This window comes from Sinohyriopsis cumingii, chromosome 2 (genome assembly GCF_028554795.1).
Source record: "Sinohyriopsis cumingii isolate HCF-2022 chromosome 2, ASM2855479v2, whole genome shotgun sequence".
NCBI classification, from domain to species: Eukaryota; Metazoa; Mollusca; class Bivalvia; order Unionida; family Unionidae; genus Sinohyriopsis; species Sinohyriopsis cumingii.
In genome coordinates, this window is record NC_142962.1 from 142,623,360 (window position 1) to 142,649,157 (window position 25,798).

General features: G+C 34.3%; 1 protein-coding gene across 2 annotated transcripts in view; it reads right to left on the reverse strand.

The window, feature by feature from the left end:
- LOC149805980 (2-oxoglutarate and iron-dependent oxygenase domain-containing protein 3-like) overlaps nt 1–25,798 on the reverse strand; it is a 44,043-nt gene that overhangs the window by 10,741 nt on the left and 7,504 nt on the right. For both annotated transcript variants that reach the window (XM_089950782.1, XM_089950783.1), the window contains exons 2-6: nt 25,049–25,278; nt 13,061–13,136; nt 12,375–12,417; nt 10,368–10,432; nt 1,607–1,663 (exon numbers count right to left, since the gene is read on the reverse strand). In XM_089950782.1, coding sequence (XP_089806908.1) covers nt 1,607–1,663; nt 10,368–10,432; nt 12,375–12,417; nt 13,061–13,136; nt 25,049–25,278 — 471 coding nt within the window. The remainder of the gene's footprint in view (nt 1–1,606; nt 1,664–10,367; nt 10,433–12,374; nt 12,418–13,060; nt 13,137–25,048; nt 25,279–25,798) is intronic.

Below are 25,798 nucleotides of genomic sequence, written 5' to 3' on the forward strand. Positions count from 1 at the left end.
ATGCATATTTTGCCAAGAAATCGTGGTCGCTGGTCACGTTCAGCAGGTGGTCGTTCATAACAGAGCGTTTATATAGTAAAATTGATCCGTGCATTATGATTGTGGTCGGAAATGACAGGTGGTCGCTCATAGCAGAGGTCACTTATGACAGGTTTTACTGTACTCTAATTTATTTGCTGAAATTATTCATACTGAAATATGTAAAAGATATGATTGTAACATGATCCTCTTAAATGGATCTTTAAACAGAATCAGACTGGGTTTGGCCCTATTTGAGATATTATTAGGATGTTGTATCTAATTCTTACATCCAGATTTGTGAAATATTTCAAAATGGATAGTTTGGAAGACACCAACTATTAAAAAAAGAAAAGAAAATTGGCAAATCACCATGCCTTTAAAGCAAATTTCTAGTAAATTATGTTTCTGTTAGATGACTTATCAAATAAAACTAATGTTAGTGAAATAATCTCCACTATTCACCAAAAGCAGCCATCCTGAATAAAGAAAGAAAAAAAAATGTCCCTAATCATCAGTTAGAGAAAGGGAAGAAACTCTTGCATGTTATCTCCCCTTACTACCACCAGGTTGCTTACTATCAACAGGTTGTTTACCAGATTCTAGCTGCGTGATACATGAACAAGTATGCTTGCATTTCAGAGGAGGTATGGTATGGTTTTCAAGTAGTGTGATTGGGTAATTATTCTTAAAAGAAACAATTTACTAAAAAAATTGCTTCCTCCGTTGAAACTTTCCCTAATCATATTATGTTAGAAGATGAAGTAACTGGGTGAGGAAATGCTATGCATCCAACCAATATGAAAGTCACCCTTCGAGAGGAAGAATAGCTGGATTTCCTACACAAAGGATAACCAGCTCTCCAAGCATGAGAACAGCACAAGCGATGGTCATTTAACCCATGATGACCATACATGTTTAAAAAAGGTTGACCAGGGATGCCAGCCGACACCTTCTAATATGTCTCAGATCAAAATTTTACATCTGAATTTAAGGCCTGCAGCATTCGCTCTAATCCGATGAGCTGAAAACTTCATAAGAAATACCTTATCTTTTGAGACTTCCGAGTATGCCGAGTGTATTACCCATGTCAGCCAGGATGGTAGAACCTGAGGGGTTACATCCTCTTTTCCAGCCTTCACCGGCAAAAAAGAGACCTCGCTGTCCTACATGACTTTTCTCTGTGCACTTCATAAAATGCCTAAGAGCACTGTATAATATCAAAATCTCCCCATCTCCATTAGTCTTTCTCCAAACCCATCACAAAAAAAGAATAGCTGGCAATAATGAAAATAAAGAGCGCAAGACCATGTAATACTTTCAGCTGGGGCACTGAGGAATATGTACTAAAACTTTTATGATTCTAAAACTGATTAGAAATTTAGGTGAAAAGTTTTAAAGTGGCAATAGTAAATAAAATATCACCTGTATTGGGCTGCACATCTGCCCCGGCACTCACAACTTACATGTATAGGCCTGTATTCTTTAACATCATCATCTGGAATTTATAGCCAGGTACTGCATAATTCTGTTATTTAAAGAGTTTACAAGAACTCAAATTTGGACTCCTGACACTGTTTTATGTTACCTGTAGATATCAAAGTCGTTCTTGGTGAACACATTTTCATGCATCTCCTCTAAGACCCTGAAACAAGATAAGGTGAGAGATGAGTGTATTTACTCACGTGTCAAGTACTGTAAAATAGCACTGATGTAGAACTTCAATCATAAAGTGCCAACTTGCAAATATACAAAGAACTTCCATCACATAAAGTGCCAACTGACAATGGTCTATAGTAACTAACATGAACTTCCATCACATAAAGTGACAACTAACAATGGTCAAGAGTAACTGTGTAACAAGAACTCCCATCACATAAAGTGACAATGGTCTATAGTAAATGTCTAACATGAACTTCCATCACATAAAGTGACAACTAACAACGGTCAACAGTAGCTGTCAAACAAGAGCTTCCATCACATAAATTGACAATTGTCAACAGTAACTGTCTAACATGAACTTCCATCACATAAAGTGACAATGGTCAACAGTAACTGTCTAACATGAACTTCCATCATATAAAGTGACAATGGTCAACAGTAACTGTCTAACATGAACTTCCATCACATAAAATGACAATGGTCAACAGTAACTGTCTAACATGAACTTCCATCACATAAAATGACAATGGTCAACAGTAACTGTCTAACATGAACTTCCATCACATAAAGTGACAATGGTCAACAGTAACTGTCTAACAAGAACTTCCATCACATAAAGTGCCAACTGACAATGGCCAACAGTAGCTGTCTAACATGAACTTCCATCACATAAATTGACAATGGTCAAAAGTAACTGTCTAACAAGAACTTCCATCACATAAAGTGACAATGGTCAACAGTAACTGTCTAACATGAACCTCCATCACATAAAGTGACAATGGTCAACAGTAACTGTTTAACATCATCATATCTTAATCTTCTGGCAAATAATATTTTTATAGGACTATATGCCCACCCTACTGAAGCCTATTTACAAAACATCAGCAAATAATTACTAAGAATATATGTGTTCAACAATCGTGCCACTGCCTACTAATTGCCAAATTTATTAGACTTCATACCATACTTTTATTTCTACTGGCAACAATAAAATTTTCACTAATCAATCAGCAGGTGTCAGCCATAATAACTTATATTCACCTTAAAAAAAAGCTTGATTAATCTCTGAGGAAAATCTGATCCATCTGTCTAATTTAAAGAATTTTTGAAATTAAACGAATTTCTCTTTTCCAAGAATAAATGATTCCCAGATATAAAACTTTAAAACTGTATGGTTAATTGTTGTACATTCTTCTAAATCTGCCTCTTATTAACATAGCAATATTTTCAAATATAATCATAAGCAAGATAATATAAAATCTCAATTTGATGAAACAGGGGTCTGGATATATGCTGTAATCTGTGTGCATTTTGGAGTGTATAATACTGAAGCAAACACCATATCAGTGTAGTATGAAACACACATACTAATAATACACATACAGTAACTTCAACAAGACCCCCGAGTAGGCTTGATAACACCAACCTGGCTTACCTGACTTAACAGTTGACCATTTACTAAACAAGAACAAAACCTATATTTACTATCTCCCAAACTGTACACATCTCTTCCTTAATAATTTGCGGAAAATGGGATGCAAAAACATAAAGCACACTATAAGCGAAGGTTTTAGTTACTGAGGACCACCTAAATAATAAATGCTGCCATTCCCACTGGACACCATGAAAATTACCAATATTTTCAAGATGCCAAACCTCTGAAGGATCATAAACATTATTCCAAATAGTTTCAACTAACATGTGTGCAGGAAAACATTGTGTATTATGTCACTGTTCTTTGTTGTCATTGATTCACACCCAAATAAGATTCCTTTTACAAAAACTATGGACATTTATTTGATGAAACAACCATCAACATTAAAACTTAATTTTTTTAATTGTTCTGTTCGTAAAGTAATAATGTTGCGATTTCATAACAAGTAACAGTGAAATTTCCCATGCTTGAGGAAATGTCTGAGTGCCAATTCAGGAAATTTAAAGTTACAAACCCTGAAACTTGCTTCTTCACAATGAAATGTATCTTTGAAATAAACATTTTATTACACCAAGTACTCATTTTGTTTGGTTGCCTTGCTATCTTTCATCACATCTGTCAAGTAACAGGCTATTTTTAAGATAGTTTCTTCATATTATGTACACAATAATATTAATACCAGTATTCAACTGAAATGAGTTGACCTCACATGACTGGAGCCGCTAGCTCTTTAGGCTGATGGGACATGCATACCTTTCAACTTTTCTTTTATTCCAAACCCTTTATCTGATTTTTTGATACAAAGATATAATTAATTATATTACAAAGCAGGTCTGCTTTTAACTCAGTGCAACAATACAATCAATATTTCCACAACTCAGATATCAAAAAATGGTCAGCATTTAGAAATAAAACACAAACTTCTCTTGACAAAACTTATTTAATTGATATTTTTTTTAATTAAAGTGCTAGGTGTTAGTGACATGCACATTGATCAAAATTACTGGTATGTGGCAAAGGTAGAACTGCTGACAAGAATGTTGTTTGGAAAGGAAATGTAACAAAATATAAATAAAATTTTTGTTCAGATATAGGCATAATTAATATGGTTAGTGTATTGCTCATAATCCAATAGCTTGATGATGTAAATCCATTTACTGGATTAGAAATATAGGTTACATATACGGAGAGGTAGCAACTTCAGCATATGATATGCAAAGCTTCCTATTGTATGTGCAGATCTCACTTATTATAGAACCTGTGTAAAATAAATGATACTACAAGCTTACTTCTACTGGAATTCAGTCTCCAGGGTGGTAACAAGTTTAGTCAATCAGATACAAACTTACCAAATTAATAAATCAAACTCAAAATCATACTCTAAAAAGATCTGATTTGGCATAGGCCTATTTACCAAGTTTGATCATAATCCTATGACAAATACTGTCTCTGAAGTGGTAAAAGAAAGCTCAGCCAAACACAAACAAATCATCTCATTAAATATGCACTGATCTTGTTCATAATAAAACAAATGGTATATCTTTATATTCATTATATAAGCCTATTTAACAAGTTTGATAAAAATATGATTAGAAAGAGTTGCTAAAGTGTTGACAAGCTCCGCCATTTAGAAGGAAAATCACCTCATTATTAGGAATGGATCTTCTTAAGAAAATCATCCAAGATCTTCATTATTTAAGCCTATTTACCGAGTTTGATCCAATTTGGCTCAGAATTATGACTTCCAGAGTGATAACAAGCCAAACAGATGCAAGATCAGTTAACATTGTGCATTAATCTTGCTCATTATCAAATATGTCTAAGATCTTGATGATGTAAGCATATATTCAAAGTCTGATCAAAACCGGATCGGAAATACGGCTTAAGACAAATTAGATGCAAGATCACACTTGGTCAAGATATTAATGATACAAGAATATATTCTTAGCTTGATCAAAACTGGAAATACATCCTCAAGAGCAAACTTAGATAATAAGATGCAAGATCATCTCATCAATATGAAAGTATCTGGTTCATTATCTAACTTCCTAAGGATCTGAATAATACAAGCAATATTCCAGGTCTAAGCAAAACTCCAATAGAAATATGGCCTTCAGAGTGGAAACCCAATTTTTCCTAAAAAATGTTTCTTTGAGAATTCTTGCCCTATTATAATACCTTGGGAGAACTACTACTACCTTGCAAATCCAGCCCTCCCTGATACTACTTTTAGCTAAAGTGAGCTAAAAGTTGCTATCGACCTTTGAGGTGGTCAGGCAGAGTGATCTCCCATTAGGTATAAGACTTAGTGGCAAAGCCTAAAAACATGTCAGTTAGTACTGGAGCAGAAGGCATGCTCTCTAAGGATGTAACTGTGGGGAGGCTGGGAGGGTGTATGCGTATAATGATTGGGTAAGTATTCTCGAAAAAACAATTATGAAAAATTGGTTTCTTTTTTAAATATGTTACCCAATCATAATACCTTAGAAAAATAGGCAAGAGGCTGAGGGAGGTACATCCTCTTACCCCAGAGATACCATCTCTGGTCCTATAAGGTATGCAAGACAGCTTCTAGGTAACCCGACTGGAGGGGAATCCATCTATCGGGGTGTGGCTTCGAATAGGGAAAAACTTTCCAAAGCAAATCCAGTGGAAGTCATGAAGCCACATATTAAGAAGATGACAACTGAGCTGGAAGGGTGACCTGTTGACCTGAGGATATCGATCCTACCAGATCAAACTGGGCCCTTTGGGATCACAGATCTTGGAGATAAAAGCAAGAAACTGGATGCTCCCTTCTTGATCCCACAGCCTGAATAATGTTGGTTAGTGAACAGTTGAATGCCTGGCTGGTGGCAACTTCTCTAACCTTGTAAGCCTAATGCATAATAAATTCATCTGAGCTGGGGTTATTTCTCTATATGCCAAGCAAATAACCCACTTAATCCAAGAAGAGATAGTCTATTTTGATATATCCTCCTGTCGTTTTATGAGAAGTAGAAAGAGTCATGATCTCCCTTGACACAAAGGCTTTGTTCTTCTAAAGTACTACTTGAAAGCTCGAACTGGATCTTGAAGGTGGCCTTGAGCTGACAAGTTCAGACCAGACAGAAGTTTCATGACAAAAGTCTGGTTACCCATGGAAGGAAGCTGGTTACTGGCAATGAAAGAGAATGCATCCATGAGTAAGACTGACCTGTCTTTTCGGAACTGTATGTAATTTGGGTTTGCTGATACAGCATGTATTTCGCTAATTCTGCATGCAGTCATTAACACCAAGAGAAACACGTCTTGTATGAAAGGTGTGCCAGAGATGCCCTTATTAGTGGTTCCAATATGTCTTATTCAGCCAGTTAATACTCAAGTTACACATTGGGCATATAAGGCTAACATTTAAGGTTGTGTATACTCAAAATTGCAGAATAGGTTGGATTAAGTCCTTGTTTTGTCCAATATCCTCTCTTTTGTGATGATGAAAGGTGTCAGCAATCATGGAGCAGTAACCGTTTATCGTATTCACTGTGAAGTTAGCCATTGTGGTATAGAGCCTAGAGAGGTATGATTTGTTTGTGCATCACTGGGTGAAAATGTACCATGTGCCATTGTATGCTTTCAAAGTGGAGGGCATTCTTGCAAGAGTGATTCTCTCCATGACTGGTTGTGAGAATTGTTTATTTCTGAGGTCCTCTTTAATAGGATCCAGACATGTAGGTACCGTAGCTCTGAGTAGGAATGAAACAAATGCCATCATGGTTGGTTGTCTGATGCAGGTGTTGGAGGGTATGTGTGTGTGCATCCAGGCTGTTTCCAATCTAATGACAGAGTGTCAACTGCTGAGGCTTTGAGTCCAGGACTGGAGATACGAAAGTTGGGAATTTGGTATTCTGCCTTGTCGCAAACAGGTACACAAAAGGCTGGTCCCATCAGGTACATATTGAATGAAAATCGAGGAATGAAGAGATCATTCATCTGTATTAGTTGATTATTTTGGGACAAAGATTCGGCTAGTACATTATGAGTCCTGGAATATTGCGAACTTGACAACACCACTTTAGAAAGTCCCACATCAGGATGTTATGGTCATGGGATTTGGTTTCTCCTTGTAGTTTGAGATAAGTCACCATTGCAGAGTTGTCAGACAGAATGAGAACTCCCTTGCCATGCAAATATTTCTGCAGCCAATGAATGGCTTTCACAATGGCCGCCATCTCCAGAATTTATTGATATTAAGATGTTGTTCCTGGGGAAAGCATGTACTTGCATCAGTACAGACTGTAACCTCAGGTGGTTGTTTCTGTAGATGTATACCCACCGTGAGTCAAGTTAGACTGCCCCAATTCCACAGATGGTGCTTCAAATGTGTGCAGATGGTGACAGTATGGTCCAGTGGGCAAACTTCAGGCTTCCATTTGGGCAGAAACATCATCTGCAACAGGTGCATAGGAAAGTGACCTATGACCATGAAGTCTGCTGCCACTTTAAGTAAGCCTGGTAGGTGAAGGAATTCCTGTGCAGATAAAATTCCTCTAAAGTAAAGGAGCTACCATGGTTCAGATTGCACTGACCAATCATGAGGGAGGTGAAATATGTTGCCTGTGTATTGAACTCCATACCTAGGTGAACAAATGGTTGAGATGGCACTAGGTCAGATTTTTCCTTGTTGATGAGAAGTCCAGATTGGTAACAAGATCTAACACACTGATGTTTCTGCAGAATGTCATCCAGGTAACTTGATATTGCCACCAAAGAAATGGTCCAGACATGTGCCATTACTTGATTCATCAGATGAGTAAAGACCCTGGGGCTGATACAGAGCCATAAAGGGAGTGCTCTGAATTAGTATACAATGTGTTAGGTGAATCACAGGAATGTTCTGCAAGCCTTGAGAACAGGGACATGAAATTATGGGCCATGAAATTCACACTGATGGCAAAGATGTTTCCAGTGAGAACCAGGTGTGAATGAACTTATTCAGAGCACCAAAGGTCAATAGAAGGTCGCAGAGTGCCATTTGCCTTTAGGGACCAAGAAAGGGCTGGAACGAATGACAAGAAGCTCTCAGTGCTATATCCGTTTTGGTATCTAAGAACTGTGGCTTTCAATGGGTAGAGTTTTGATACAATGGTTTCCAGAGGTTCATGTTCTACAAGTGGACCTTGGGTCCTTTTTTGATTTCCCTTACTACCTCTGTAACAAAGCTGTGGTTCTGGGAGGGAGGAAAAATGGGTCTCTTGAGTGGCTTGTTTACGGACGTCTTCAATCTGGCTGTTAAAGGAAAGGTTGTGCTCTTAGCTTGTCTGTATGATGGTCCTTCGGGCAGAGAGCTCGGAGTCACGTTCCACCCAATATTAATTTGTAGCTGTGGTTACAGCATTGGCCGAAGTGTTTTGAGTGGTTCTATTCAGTACTCAAGCAATTCTTGAGACCAACTCTGATGCATGCCCTGAGGTATTGGAAGTGGGAGTTGATAAGCTATGTTCTGCCTGTTGGATGAAAGTCCAACATTGAAACCATGACAACGATATTGCACACTAAGTGCTGAGGGTCATCAATGACCAGCCAGTCCATATGTACTGAGTGTGGCTTTGTCATCCCCAAAGTGGCGATATCACTATCAACTGCTAGGGTTTCTAAATGAAATACTGGTATGTGCCAAAAGTAGAACTGCTGACAAACTGATGATGAAGGCAGGTCAGAATGTCCGTAACTCTCCAAGACTGTGGAAGTAATTGAAGTCAAACTCTTCTATTCCGTCATGAGATTAACAGATGCTGGAGCTCTGGTCCATGTTGTTGATGGAGTGGGAGGTGGTGGACAAAACTCCAGGAGTCAAAGGTGGAAAACGTCCTCAATGGAAGCTTGGAAAGCTGAATCTTCCCATGCCATCAGATAGTGCAGAATACATGACAGCACTGGAGAACAAGCAACATCAACTTGGTTGCATGAGTGAGGCTAAGGTCCCCTGTAATGCCTGAAATTTAGCTGGTGAAGAGAAATGAAGTCATCGCTCACGAAACTCATAGAATGCCCTGAATTAGAAACCATTACTTGGAGACAGTTGGAGAGTAAAGAGTCTCTTCTCAATCAGTGTTGAGAAATTGCAAGTGACATTTGCTGATGCTCGAGGTGGTATGAGGGTTAGAATGATCCTTGCACATGTCTGCAGAAGTCGAGTGCAACATACTAGAAAGTGGGCTGTTAGTGATTGATCCCATAATATCGATATTTTGCCCTTCATGATCCCTAGTATATGGCCTATGCCAGTTACAATGGAAAATGGTCATCCATATGGGGAGGATATTGTTAGGATCATCATTTTGGGATGGGTTATGGGATATTTGATCCATATAACCTGTCCATATATCTGTTGAGAGGCAACTTGGCTGTGTTTTTATAATTTTGATGAAACAAGCCCAAAGTCTAATTCTAATGATACAAGCTCATATTCCAATCTTCATCAAAATCTGATCAGAAATATGGATTCCAGAGTAGTAACAAGCAATTATCAACAGACAGACATGTATAATGCACTATACCATAAACTCACATGGCTTTACAGCTAGGTGCCATGCAAATGAGCACACACACACATATATATACACACACACACAGGCTATTACTACTAAGATATTGACAGTCACAATGATTCCATTAAGTACTAATATCAAACACTTTAAAACAGAGAATATGGCGTGTTCTTGGCATATTTTAATAGATTTTGTGTGTTGTGTATTATCTGTAATCATAACAGAGTTAAATATGAAACTTCAGTGACATATTGAGAAAATTTCAAATCTTTGCATAGTAAAAAAAGTAAATTTCATATTGACTCTACCTTAGTAACATTGGCCCCACCAAGGGAATCTGTTCTGACAACCAACAAAAACCAAACTGGTTAGAAATGTGAGACGTAATGCAATGTTTACATTATTATATTCTGATGCCTGTATTACAAATTTTTTTCCGGGATTGATAAAGCCTTGAATCAACAATGTCAACATTCAATTAATGTACACTATGTTGTACAATATATTTAACTTTTCCATATTCATTTTAATAACTAATGACATGTTCATGCAGTGCATACATCTTTCACAAGGTCAATTTGTTACAAGATATCCCTTTTATATTGACCTCAATCCTGTTTTCTCATCACGTAACAGATTGGACTGAAACACCTGTCAATAAACAGCACTTTTAAGCATAGCTCCGAAGGTTATTTTGTACAAGGCAGTCGATCACAACAACTTACTGGTAAATGTTGATGAATTTATCTCCCTTGGACAAGGCACCTGAATGAAGATCAAGGATGGAAGCCTGAAATATTTAAGGATGTAAATAGAATTTCAACATTCTTAAATTTACATTAAACTTCAAAATTTAGTGTACTTTTAAGACACTTTACATAATAGAAAACATCAGTCAAAAAGCTCTAAAGTGGCTGGTTATTATGTGGCTCCTTAGATTTTTTTTCATTGAAAACAGCAATGCTCAAAGAACATTTTTTTAGACACAGACCCAGAGCTGGTGACTTAAAAGAGCACACAAGCCATGACTGAAATTCTGCAAGCCCAGACTCCAATTTCCAGTATGCCCAAAATTTCCCTTTTTTCTAATATTATTTGTCACACAATGTTGCAATTGTATCAATTAAAATATAAATTCAATTGGGGGGGGGGTTGATGGTAATGCAAGTGTCAATAGTATTCATCACTACACTCACTAGAGACTGGATGGTCTTGGTGCTCTCTAATGGATTCTCTAAATCAGAGACTGATCAGAACTGAGTTTATGTATGTCAATATGTTGTTTGCAGTATGTGAAAATATTTAATTCACCTCCCCCCTTATTTTTTTGCTGGTGTGCTTCACAAAGTAAAAACTCAGTCAACCAAGAGTTCTGAAATTTATTTTTGTTGGGAATTGCTGACAGCTAATTGCTCCCTAAATCAGGTTCATAAATGAATCACACTTGAGAACTATTCTGACAAATGAAATGATCATGCTTTGCATTGCATTTTATATATAAATCAAACTTTAATGAAATGTTGCCCTGTTCATAAATTTGTCAAAGATCTGTAATACATAGGGCTTTAACTTTCTCATTCAAGGGAATGATATGTAATAACTTTTGCTCTCCTACATGCATCTAGCATCTCTTTGATTTAACTATCTTGGGTGTGTCCACTTCCTGATCTTACCTATGCAAATTAACACAATGGACTCACCCAATGCAGTCTTCAAACACATCTCACTAGCTGTTGGCAGCCGATCAAGAAATATGTGAAACGGTGGTCTATACTGGACCTTTTTGTCTTTTAACTGCTATTATTTAAACTGCTCAAAGGATATTTTACATCAGCTCCAGTCGTGACTGTTTACTGATTATACATGCTACATGCAACATGCATATTCTGAAAGTGATGTTTTTATCTTTTTATTTTATTTCTGAAGATTACTGAAAATTGTGTTTCTTGAAACACAGCCATGTTAGAGGATTTGGGAGTACAAGATCGTGTTTTTAGAAATGATATACCTTGATACAATTTCATTAAAATCAGATCTCCATTTTACATAAGAGTGGTGATCTGGTTTTAAAAAGATTGCCCAATCTGAAATTAGAGGGGCCCCAGGCATCAGATTTTTTGAGCACCGAACAAATTTGTCTACTTCAAGCTATAATAATGGATAATTAAGCCAAATAAGATACATGAAAATGTTTTCCAAATAAATTCTTTTCTTCAGACTTAAGCGATCTCAAGGGAATACCTGTTCTTCTCTCAAGTCCAAATATACATATTCTATAGACATTAAATATTTGACGACTATTCCTTTGTGTCTTACTAATGAGTTTTCCCTACTGATAATAATGCACGTGTGTAAAAGTAAGAAATAAACTTCAAAATACTCTCAAAGCATACTGATATAAAAATTTTACTATTACCAGTGCATTTACCAACTAAACATTTGGAGCTTTGGAAAGCAAACTGGCATAACATTTCCTCTATTCCCAGTATATTTATCAGCCATTCATGAATAACTCTTTCATGAAAACACCACTATTCCCAGTACATTTACCAACCTATCAGGAGTAACTCTGGAAGCATGCTGGCTTGACATTTCCACTATTCCAGTACATTTTCCAGTCAAAAATGGGTTAATTCTTTAAATCATACTGGCATAACAGTTCCACTATTTCCAGTACATTAGCCAACCAAAGATATGTAACTTGGAGAGCAAATGCATCAAAGGAAACTTACCCCTCCACTTGAACCTCCAAATTGAAGACCTTTCTTTGCTATTCTAGAAGTATAAAATAACTTTAAAAATTACTTTGATGTCTTATAAACTGTTCTCAACGTTGTGTGCAATATTTATTCCCATATATTTTGAAATGACACTGATTTGATCTTTGAAATAGTATGTGATACAACTCATAATTTTCTATATACTCTAAATATATACATAATGGTTGATGTTCGTATTTTTCCGGTACAGTTACAACAATTTCAAATTCCTAAATTCCAAATTACAGCCATACAAAAAAGTACTAAACTGTTACAAATCAAAACATTCCTTATAACTTTAAATCTAATCAGCAGTAAGCTAGAGTCAAAGCCATTCTATCTAAACATAATAAGAATCACATTTGTATTGTACAGAGAGAAAGACAGGACGAGAAATCTAGAGAAAGGCATTTGTGAATCCCATGTATCTTTCAATGCATAGTGTACACCCAGAATTGCCATCAAAGTAAACAGTCTATATGATTAATTCTACACAGGAATCCAGTCAAACGCTTAGTCCCAGGACTGGCAATCATAAATCTCAAGTACAAACTCACTCTCCGTAGGCCTGATCTGCCAGCTAATTATGCAACATATGTTTCAGGGTCATTATTTGTTTGCAATATGTTAATTAATTTTTCAACAAGACAATATTTTACCCCAGAAGATACGCAGCCTCCTCCTCTGATACCAGATTGTCCATCACCACTCTCCTACAGTGTTTAGGTTTGCATTCTGTAACAAATATTATATGTCCCATCTCAATTGTGCTATAGCTAGTTGCAAAAAAAAAACATGCAGCATGTGTGTATTGAGACAAGTAAAACAAATTGAGATAAATGAATAAAGAATAACAAACCTAAACTTGATGTTGAAGAGACAAGCTCTTGTTATTGTGGACTTAATGCCATTTTTCAGCACATGATAGACTATAAATGACAGCCAGTATATATATATATATATATATATATTGGAGGAAGAACCCCCATTTTAAGTATTTCAATGTATAAAAGAAATTTATTTTATTTATTGATAAACCTAGATAGAAAAGACCCTTTAGAAAGGCATCAGGAGCTCCTCTACTACCAATCTGAGATCTCTGGATCCTAACAAAAGTCCCTTGAACGGACTGGTGCTCTACTGCCTGAACAGAATTTCCAGGAATTCAAGATAAAACCATTTCATTCTTTTTGCTGCGGAGTGTTGAAAACATGATATTCTTCAGCAGCAGAAAGATTTTCAAATTAAAATTAGCTGCTGAGGTGAACATACTGGATGTCAGATTGCCACAATTTTCATTCAGGACCAACAAAATGAACATCCTTTCAGAAGAAACAACAATAACAATATTTTCAAGAAGGTCACTTTGTCGATCATGGATGTCTGGACAGCAACATTTGCATTTAGGACTAATTAAACCAAGAGACGAATTTGTGTGTAAAGTTTCATAGCAATCCTCCAAAGTAGTTCAATTCAAATTTCAAAGACATATAAACATTAACTTAATATTTCTGAACTTGAACAGCAAAGTTAGATCACACAGAACACATAATGCTTAAATGGGAAAGAAAGAAATGTGGATTTGGGTAGATGGAGATATGTCTGTTTGCACAGGGAAGAAAGGAATCCTGATTAGGGTAGACAGAGCTATGATGTCTGTTTACACAGGGAAGAAAGGAATCCTAATTTGGGTAGACAGAGCTATGACGTCTGTTTACAAAGGTAAGAAAGGAATCCTGATTTTGGTTAGGTGCAGCAGTGATATATGTTTACAAGGGTAGCAGATCAGATTAAAGTATACAGTAATAAAGTACTGAAGTTTTAGTTTCATACAGCAACTGCTCAATACTTAAGATTATATGAGTTTCAAAAACCTTCAAATGGTACCTTAACATTGTTGATGATAATGACAGAAATATTGTCACCAGAAAACAATATCTATGTCTCACCATCTGCTAACTAAAAGTAAGACAAAAACTTAACCTACCCAAGGACTGTAACTCTATCCAAATGAGATACAATAAAATGGGCAAGGTCAGATATGGAATTAAAGTGGTATGGTTCTTCCTCTCTATATGTTGCATTAATTAGGTCCCATAACTGCTGATAATTTTTTGTGCTGAATCACCCAAATAATGTAAAATCTTGTAAATGAAGCTCATCCAATAGTTACACTGATGGAAGAATTAAGTTTTCAAGCTCATCCAATAGTTACACTGATGGAAGAAATCAAGCTTTCAAGCTCATCAAATAGTTATACTGATGGAAGAAATCAAGTTTTCAAGCTCATCAAATAGTTATACTGATGGAAGAAATCAAGCTTTCAAGTTCATCAAATAGTTACAATGTTAGAAGAAATCAAGTTTTCAAGCTCATCAAATAGTTACAATGTTAGAAGAAATCAAGTTTTCAAGCTCATCCAATAGTTACAATGTTAGAAGAAATCAAGTTTTCAAGCTCATCAAACAGTTATACTGATGGAAGAAATCAAGTTTTCAAGTTCATCAAATAGTTACAATGTTAGAAGAAATCAAGTTTTCAAGCTCATCAAATAGTTACAATGTTAGAAGAAATCAAGTTTTCAAGCTCATCAAACAGTTATACTGATGGAAGAAATTAAATTTTCAAGCTCATCAAATAGTTACAATGTTAGAAGAAATCAAGTTTTCAAGCTCATCCAATAGTTACACTAATGGAAGAAATCAAGTTTTCAAGCTCATCCAATAGTTACAATGATGGAAGAGATCAAGTTTTCAAGCTCATCAAATAGTTATACTGATGGAAGAAATCAAGTTTTCAAGCTCATCCAATAGTTACACTGATGGAAGAAATCAAGTTTTCAAGCTCATCCAATAGTTACATTGATGGAAGAAATCAAGTTTTCAAGCTCATCAAATAGTTACATTGATGGAAGAAATCAAGTTTTCAAGCTCATCAAATAGTTACATTGATGGAAGAAATTAAATTTTCAAGCTCATCAAATAGTTACAATGTTAGAAGAAATCAAGTTTTCAAGCTCATCCAATAGTTACAATGTTAGAAGAAATCAAGTTTTCAAGCTCATCCAATAGTTACACTGATGGAAGAAATCAAGTTTTCAAGCTCATCAAATAGTTATACTGATGGAAGAAATCAAGCTTTCAAGTTCATCAAATAGTTACAATGTTAGAAGAAATCAAGTTTTCAAGCTCATCAAATAGTTATACTGATGGAAGAAATCAAGTTTTCAAGCTCATCAAATAGTTATACTGATGGAAGAAATCAAGTTTTCAAGCTCATCCAATAGTTACACTGATGGAAGAAATCAAGCTTTCAAGCTCATCAAATAGTTATACTGATGGAAGAAATCAAGTTTTCAAGCTCATCAAATAGTTATACTGATGGAAGAAATCAAGCTTTCAAGTTCATCAAATAGTTACAATGTTAGAAGAAATCAAGTTTTCAAGCTCATCAAATAGTTATACTGATGGAAGAAATCAAGTTTTCAAGCTCATCAAATAGTTACATTGATGGAAGAAATTAAATTTTCAAGCTCATCAAATAGTTACAATGTTAGAAGAAATCAAGTTTTCAAGCTCATCCAATAGTTACAATGTTAGAAGAAATCAAGTTTTCAAGCTCATCCAATAGTTACACTGATGGAAGAAATCAAGTTTTCAAGCTCATCCAATAGTTACACTGATGGAAGAAATCAAGTTTTCAAGCTCATCAAATAGTTACATTGATGGAAGAAATCAAGTTTTCAAGCTCATCAAATAGTTACATTGATGGAAGAAATTAAATTTTCAAGCTCATCAAATAGTTACAATGTTAGAAGAAATCAACTTTTCAAGCTCATTAAATAGTTATACTGATGGAAGAAATTAAATTTTCAAGCTCATCCAATAGCTACAATGTTAGAAGAAATCAAGTTTTCAAGCTCATCCAATAGTTACAATGATGGAAGAGATCAAGTTTTCAAGCTCATCCAATAGTTACCCTGATGGAAGAAATCAAGTTTTCAAGCTCATCCAATAGCTACAATGTTAGAAGAAATCAAGTTTTCAAGCTCATCCAATAGTTACAATGATGGAAGAGATCAAGCTTTCAAGCTCATCCAATAGTTACACTGATGGAAGAAATCAAGTTTTCAAGCTCATCCAATAGTTACAATGATGGAAAAAATCAAGTTTTCAAGCTCATCAAATAGTTATACTGATGGAAGAAATCAAGCTTTCAAGTTCATCAAATAGTTACAATGTTAGAAGAAATCAAGTTTTCAAGCTCATCAAATAGTTATACTGATGGAAGAAATCAAGTTTTCAAGCTCATCAAATAGTTATACTGATGGAAGAAATCAAGTTTTCAAGCTCATCCAATAGTTACACTGATGGAAGAAATCAAGTTTTCAAGTTCATCAAATAGTTACAACGTCAGAAGAAATCAAGTTTTCAAGCTCATCAAATAGTTATACTGATGGAAGAAATCAAGTTTTCAAGTTCATCAAATAGTTACAATGTTAGAAGAAATCAAGTTTTCAAGCTCATCCAATAGTTACATTGATGGAAGAAATCAAGTTTTCAAGCTCATCCAATAGTTATACTGATGGAAGAAATTAAATTTTCAAGCTCATCAAATAGTTACAATGTTAGAAGAAATCAAGTTTTCAAGCTCATCAAATAGTTATACTGATGGAAGAAATCAAGTTTTCAAGCTCATCAAATAGTTATACTGATGGAAGAAATCAAGTTTTCAAGCTCATCCAATAGTTACACTGATGGAAGAAATCAAGTTTTCAAGTTCATCAAATAGTTACAACGTCAGAAGAAATCAAGTTTTCAAGCTCATCAAATAGTTATACTGATGGAAGAAATCAAGTTTTCAAGTTCATCAAATAGTTACAATGTTAGAAGAAATCAAGTTTTCAAGCTCATCAAATAGTTACAATGTTAGAAGAAATCAAGTTTTCAAGCTCATTAAATAGTTATACTGATGGAAGAAATTAAATTTTCAAGCTCATCCAATAGTTACAATGTTAGAAGAAATCAAGTTTTCAAGCTCATCCAATAGTTACAATGTTAGAAGAAATCAAGTTTTCAAGCTCATCCAATAGTTACACTGATGGAAGAAATCAAGTTTTCAAGCTCATCCAATAGTTACATTGATGGAAGAAATCAAGTTTTCAAGCTCATCAAATAGTTACATTGATGGAAGAAATTAAATTTTCAAGCTCATCAAATAGTTACAATGTTAGAAGAAATCAAGTTTTCAAGCTCATTAAATAGTTATACTGATTGAAGAAATTAAATTTTCAAGCTCATCAAATAGTTACAATGTTAGAAGAAATCAAGTTTTCAAGCTCATCCAATAGTTACAATGTTAGAAGAAATCAAGTTTTCAAGCTCACCCAATAGTTACACTGATGGAAGAAATCAAGTTTTCAAGCTCATCCAATAGTTACATTGATGGAAGAAATCAAGTTTTCAAGCTCATCAAATAGTTACATTGATGGAAGAAATCAAGTTTTCAAGCTCATCAAATAGTTACATTGATGGAAGAAATTAAATTTTCAAGCTCATCAAATAGTTACAATGTTAGAAGAAATCAACTTTTCAAGCTCATTAAATAGTTATACTGATGGAAGAAATTAAATTTTCAAGCTCATCAAATAGTTACAATGTTAGAAGAAATCAAGTTTTCAAGCTCATCCAATAGCTACAATGTTAGAAGAAATCAAGTTTTCAAGCTCATCCAATAGTTACAATGATGGAAGAGATCAAGTTTTCAAGCTCATCAAATAGTTACATTGATGGAAGAAATCAAGTTTTCAAGCTCATCAAATAGTTTTACTGATGGAAGAAATCAAGTTTTCAAGCTCATCAAATAGTTATACTGATGGAAGAAATTAAATTTTCAAGCTCATCAAATAGTTACAATGTTAGAAGAAATCAAGTTTTCAAGCTCATCAAATAGTTATACTGATGGAAGAGATCAAGTTTTCAAGCTCATCCAATAGTTACACTGATGGAAGAAATCAAGTTTTCAAGCTCATCCAATAGTTACACTGATGGAAGAAATCAAGTTTTCAAGTTCATCAAATAGTTACAATGTCAGAAGAAATCAAGTTTTCAAGCTCATCAAATAGTTATACTGATGGAAGAAATCAAGTTTTCAAGTTCATCAAATAGTTACAATGTTAGAAGAAATCAAGTTTTCAAGCTCATCCAATAGTTACATTGATGGAAGAAATCAAGTTTTCAAGCTCATCCAATAGTTATACTGATGGAAGAAATTAAATTTTCAAGCTCATCAAATAGTTACAATGTTAGAAGAAATCAAGTTTTCAAGCTCATCCAATAGTTATACTGATGGAAGAAATCAAGTTTTCAAGCTCATCCAATAGTTACACTGATGGAAGAAATCAAGTTTTCAAGCTCATCCAATAGTTACATTGATGGAAGAAATCAAGTTTTCAAGCTCATCAAATAGTTACATTGATGGAAGAAATTAAATTTTCAAGCTCATCAAATAGTTACAATGTTAGAAGAAATCAACTTTTCAAGCTCATTAAATAGTTATACTGATGGAAGAAATTAAATTTTCAAGCTCATCAAATAGTTACAATGTTAGAAGAAATCAAGTTTTCAAGCTCATCCAATAGTTACAATGTTAGAAGAAATCAAGTTTTCAAGCTCACCCAATAGTTACACTGATGGAAGAAATCAAGTTTTCAAGCTCATCCAATAGTTACATTGATGGAAGAAATCAAGTTTTCAAGCTCATCAAATAGTTACATTGATGGAAGAAATCAAGTTTTCAAGCTCATCAAATAGTTACATTGATGGAAGAAATTAAATTTTCAAGCTCATCAAATAGTTACAATGTTAGAAGAAATCAACTTTTCAAGCTCATTAAATAGTTATACTGATGGAAGAAATTAAATTTTCAAGCTCATCAAATAGTTACAATGTTAGAAGAAATCAAGTTTTCAAGCTCATCCAATAGCTACAATGTTAGAAGAAATCAAGTTTTCAAGCTCATCCAATAGTTACAATGATGGAAGAGATCAAGTTTTCAAGCTCATCCAATAGTTACACTGATGGAAGAAATCAAGTTTTCAAGCTCATCCAATAGTTACACTGATGGAAGAAATCAAGTTTTCAAGCTCATCAAATAGTTACAATGATGGAAGAAATCAAGTTTTCAAGCTCATCAAATAGTTATACTGATGGAAGAAATCAAGTTTTCAAGCTCATCCAATAGTTATACTGATGGAAGAAATCAAGTTTTCAAGCTCATCCAATAGTTACATTGATGGAAGAAATTAAGTTTTCAAGCTCATCCAATAGTTACATTGATGGAAGAAATCAAGTTTTCAAGCTCATCAAATAGTTACATTGATGGAAGAAATCAAGTTTTGAAGCTCATCAAATAGTTACATTGATGGAAGAAATTAAATTTTCAAGCTCATCAAATAGTTATACTGATGGAAGAAATTAAATTTTCAAGCTCATCAAATAGTTACAATGTTAGAAGAAATCAAGTTTTCAAGCTCATCCAATAGTTACACTGATGGAAGAAATCAAGTTTTCAAGCTCATCAAATAGTTACATTGATGGAAGAAATCAAGTTTTCAAGCTCATCAAATAGTTTTACTGATGGAAGAAATCAAGTTTTCAAGCTCATCAAATAGTTATACTGATGGAAGAAATTAAATTTTCAAGCTCATCAAATAGTTACAATGTTAGAAGAAATCAAGTTTTCAAGCTCATCAAATAGTTATACTGATGGAAGAGATCAAGTTTTCAAGCTCATCCAATAGTTACACTGATGGAAGAAATCAAGTTTTCAAGCTCATCCAATAGTTACACTGATGGAAGAAATCAAGTTTTCAAGCTCATCAAATAGTTACAATGATGGAAGAAATCAAGTTTTCAAGCTCATCAAATAGTTATACTGATGGAAGAAATCAAGTTTTCAAGCTCATCCAATAGTTATACTGATGGAAGAAATCAAGTTTTCAAGCTCATCCAATAGTTACATTGATGGAAGAAATCAAGTTTTCAAGCTCATCCAATAGTTACATTGATGGAAGAAATCAAGTTTTCAAGCTCATCAAATAGTTACATTGATGGAAGAAATCAAGTTTTGAAGCTCATCAAATAGTTACATTGATGGAAGAAATTAAATTTTCAAGCTCATCAAATAGTTATACTGATGGAAGAAATTAAATTTTCAAGCTCATCAAATAGTTACAATGTTAGAAGAAATCAAGTTTTCAAGCTCATCCAATAGTTACACTGATGGAAGAAATCAAGTTTTCAAGCTCATCAAATAGTTACATTGATGGAAGAAATCAAGTTTTCAAGCTCATCAAATAGTTTTACTGATGGAAGAAATCAAGTTTTCAAGCTCATCAAATAGTTATACTGATGGAAGAAATTAAATTTTCAAGCTCATCAAATAGTTACAATGTTAGAAGAAATAAAGTGTTCAAGCTCATCAAATAGTTACATTGATGGAAGAAATCAAGTTTTCAAGCTCATCCAATAGTTACACTGATGGAAGAAATCAAGTTTTCAAGCTCATCCAATAGTTACATTGATGGAAGAAATCAAGTTTTAAAGCTCATCAAATAATTACATTGATGGAAGAAATTAAATTTTCAAGCTCATCAAATAGTTATACTGATGGAAGAAATTAAATTTTCTAGCTCATCAAATAGTTACAATGTTAGAAGAAATCAAGTTTTCAAGCTCATCCAATAGTTACACTGATGGAAGAAATCAAGTTTTCAAGCTCATCCAATAGTTACATTGATGGAAGAAATCAAGTTTTCAAGCTCATCAAATAGTTTTACTGATGGAAGAAATCAAGTTTTCAAGCTCATCAAATAGTTACACTGATGGAAGAAATCAAGTTTTCAAGCTCATTAAATAGTTATACTGATGGAAGAAATCAAGTTTTCAAGCTCGTCAAATAGTTACAATGTTAGAAGAAATCAAGTTTTCAAGCTCATTAAATTGTTATACTGATGGAAGAAATTAAATTTTCAAGCTCATCCAATAGTTACACTGATGGAAGAAATCAAGTTTTCAAGCTCATTAAATAGTTATACTGATGGAAGAAATCAAGTTTTCAAGCTCATCAAATAGTTACATTGATGGAAGAAATCAAGTTTTCAAGCTCATCAAATAGTTATACTGATGGAAGAAATCAAGTTTTCAAGCTCATCAAATAGTTACATTGATGGAAGAAATCAAGTTTTCAAGCTCGTCAAATAGTTACACTGACGCAAACAAAACTATCCCTGAAGAAAATTAATGTTTTGCATACTCTGAACCCATATATCTGCATTTTATAGGTCCATTTCTCATCACTAATCACTGAAAAGAACAGATTTTCATATGTAATCTGGTCTGTGCTCTTTTCAGATCTAGTTCTTACACTGACTGATATTCACTCATGAAAACATCACTATTTCCATCACTTTCCATCTATCAGAATAGATTACAACACAATAGAGTACACAAACAAGAACCAGCTTGATGTCATCATATTGTATGGACTGTACCTGGGTTTTAAATAATGTAGAATAAAGGTGCCTCATACAGCAGAGAAACTGACCAAAATCAGTGTTTCCCCTTATGCACATTTGTGCATCAGACAGCACACTGGAGAAAATTGGTGTACATATTTTGTTGCCGTGCAAGATTTTCATGCAAGGGGTTCACATAATGCAATCAGGATTTATTTAATATCCAATGCTTAGGATGAAGGATGGCATCATGTACAATGCTGTCGGGCATTTCTGCACACTTAAGGTTTCCGTCTCCAATGTTGAAGCAAAACACACACCGAATTCGACCAATTGATGAAAATAAAATACAGCAATGTTTACCACTTGAAAAGAGGCAATTGTCACCAGAATATTTTGTTCAAAATAATATTAATTTTGGACACAGGGGATACCACTGATTGTGAAGACTGCAAAAGTGAATAATCCTTTCATGACAGGGTTGAAGAATTTTAAATAATCTGCTCTTAATTGCCACAAGATATCCGGAGAACAACATTATCACCCAAGGCATTCTTTCACAACAAAGAAATCAGTAAGCTTGCAGAGATAAATGCATTATTTGGATTACAAAGTCAGGGGGTCATAGCAGATTTTGTTGGTTTCTTAACTTTGCTGCAATAAAAGAAAGATTTAAAAGTTTACATGAAACTTACTAAAAAGAAGATGAATCATTAGCCTCTTTGATTTTTGGATAAATGTACTCTAGGACAAAGTACAATAAAACCGATGATAGCACACACTTTATGACAGGCAATAAATTAACTGCCATTTTGGTTAAAAAGATTTATTTGGGTTTTTGAATTAACTAGCTCATATATATTATACGTAATGTGTTGGTCTATAATATTGCTACAAAATAATTACAAGGAGACTGTTAAAAGTATGAAATTCAACTAAAAGGAAAATGAACTAATAAAATTATTCTCTGAATGGACAATGCATTTGTTTGTTAATTGTGAGTGTGGGTTTATTTGTCTTTTTAGAGAGAGATAGAGTATGTTGTACAAGTTGCAATATCCTATTTTAAGTACAAAAAAACATAAGGGTCAGATGAAAATTTGTCAGTACATTTTTGACCCCCACATTTTTTATTTGACCCCCAGTTCTGACACCAAGGGGATTCTTTTTACCCTTAATTTTACACCCCTGGGGATACACTGCAAATTGACCTTTCTAACTCTTGGTCTTCAGAAGCATACACAGAAAATTACTACAGTATTAAAAGCATATAGGTACATGCTGAGACCCTGACCCAAGGTGACCTATTTTTCTTGCATTTGTCTTCAGAAAAATATGGCACATTACTATTGATAGCATATAGGTACATGCTGAGACCCTGACCCAAGCTGACCTATTTCTCTTGCATTTGTCTTCAGAAAAATATATGGTACATTACTATTGATAGCATACAGGTACAGGCTGATACCCTGACCAGAGTTGACCTTTCTAATTGCCTTGCATTTGTCTTGAGAAGCATAAAGAGTAAATTAATATTAATAGAAACTAAGCCTGAACATATGAAGGTTAATTTACAATCCACAAGTTGGCTTCCAATTGTCAATGTTTTACCAGAGTTCTATATGTTAGCTTTCACATATAATTGTGTGTAAAATATGTGGTTTATGATTACTGTTTTAACAAATTAAATTTGCAATTGTTTATTCATATGAGTGTAATATCCTATCAAAGACATCCTTTAAAATACTGATGTGATATAGATGGGGTCGATACAGATCAACTTGCAAACCTGTCACTGTGGAGCGCTATAACAAAACAGATCTGTATTCTTTAACAAGTGTATTTAAGACACTGAATGTGTAAACTTGAAAGAACAAATCGCTGTTATGAAACAACATCAACAAGAGTTAAGAATTCACAATGCAAATTTACATGTACATTATTTCCTTACTATAAGGCACTTCAGTATGAGGCATTTTCTTTCATAAGGCATTTATGGCCATGAAACCCATTTAATTATGTAACACTGATGTTATGTATTAAATACCTCAGTATAAGGCATTTCCCTTTTAAGGCATTTATGGCAATGGATCACCGAATATTAATTATGTATTTATTATATATTAAATACCTCAGTATAAGGCATTTCCCTTTTAAGGCATTTATGGCAATGGATCACCAAATATTAATTATGTATTTATTATATATTAAATACCTCAGTATAAGGCATTTCCCTTTTTAAGGCATTTATGGCAATGGATCACCGAATATTAATTATGTATTTATTATATATTAAATACCTCAGTAAAAGGCATTTCCCTTTTAAAACATTTATGGTAAGGGATCACATTTCATAACTTAACAATAATATTATGTATTAAATACCTCGGTATAAGGCATTTCCCTTTTAAGGTATTTATGGCAAGTGATCACATTTCATAACTAACACTAATATTATAAAGCCTCTCAGTATAAGGCATTTATGGAAATGGAACTGATTTCATTGTTTAACACTAAAATAAAAAAGATTATGTATTAAATACCCCAGTACAAGGCAACCTCAACTATGAAGCAGTCCATTTTATGGCTCCCATGAGGGGCTCAGACAGCAGAGTAGTCAAAGGGGCTCACCTTTACAGATCACTCACACATCAATCCTATGTTCATGCAAGTTTAAGTCTGGTTCAACCAATCTGGGTATGTGAAAAAGCTTGCCAGTGGCCTCCCTTGAGATAGTAGTTCTTCCTGAATTCTTCCTCCACCAAACTATACATAAATAATGTATTGTCAATTTAGTTTTGTTCTGTATACATATTCTGTGACCTTGTAAAAAATGACATTTTCAGTACTTAAGTTTAAGGATTGGGGAAGACGACCCAATTGTCTTGAAGGATGTGATGAAATTCATTTTGGATTTAAATTTGTTACATGCTGCAATCACAAAATCAACACAGTGTGGCAACCTCACAATAGCAGTTTTCAATATGAATGGCATCAAATGCGGATGGTGGTTGTCAAGACAATTACAGAACTTTGTGGAAATAAAAAAGTTGATAAAATGGAACGCATATATTATAAATGGTTCAACTATTTTTCATTCCCTCTCTCATGATTTTAGGGCATAACAAACCTAAAAACTTTTCATTAGCATAGTCTTTGGAACATGGGATTTCTTGCACAGCTCTCTTTACAATGGTGTCTGCAGCTGCAAACGTGGTGATCTGATCTCCCGTAGACCTGAAGAACATAATCACAACCCATGAGACAACTGCTGATACCACCAATAAACAGGCTATCAGAGCTCCTCTTGTCCTCACTGAACCTTGCTTGACTGATCTGGCGTCTTTTATCCTATTCTTTCTGCAATAGAATAAGAAATTCAGTTACAGAAAATCAACACATTCAAGTCTAATAAGATTTTAGATGAAGTAAATGATATCGGAAAGGAATCTTTGGCCTCAATCAATTTTCTTAAGTAGTACATATATGAAAAGACACTCTACTGTTAATGTCTGAAATTGAGGCTGACAACCCAGGACATCCTTCTAGTACTTGGGACATATTTATCATTAAAAATGAAAAGAGTGCATGTGGAATTATGTAAAATGTTTAGATATGACAAACTATGAATATAATAACCTTGGAAATTAAGATTCCTACTGGCACAGTAAAAAATTGACACTTCCAACTTTCTCAGCATCATAGACTGAAAGTAGCATGTCAGCATCAAAGTGTGATAATAACATGTCAGCATCAAAGTTTGATAATAACATGTCAGCATCATAGTTTGAGATTAACATGTCAGCACCATAGTTTGAGAGTAACATGTCAGCATCATCAGAGGTCTTGGAAACACTTAATCATGTGTATTTGGACGCAT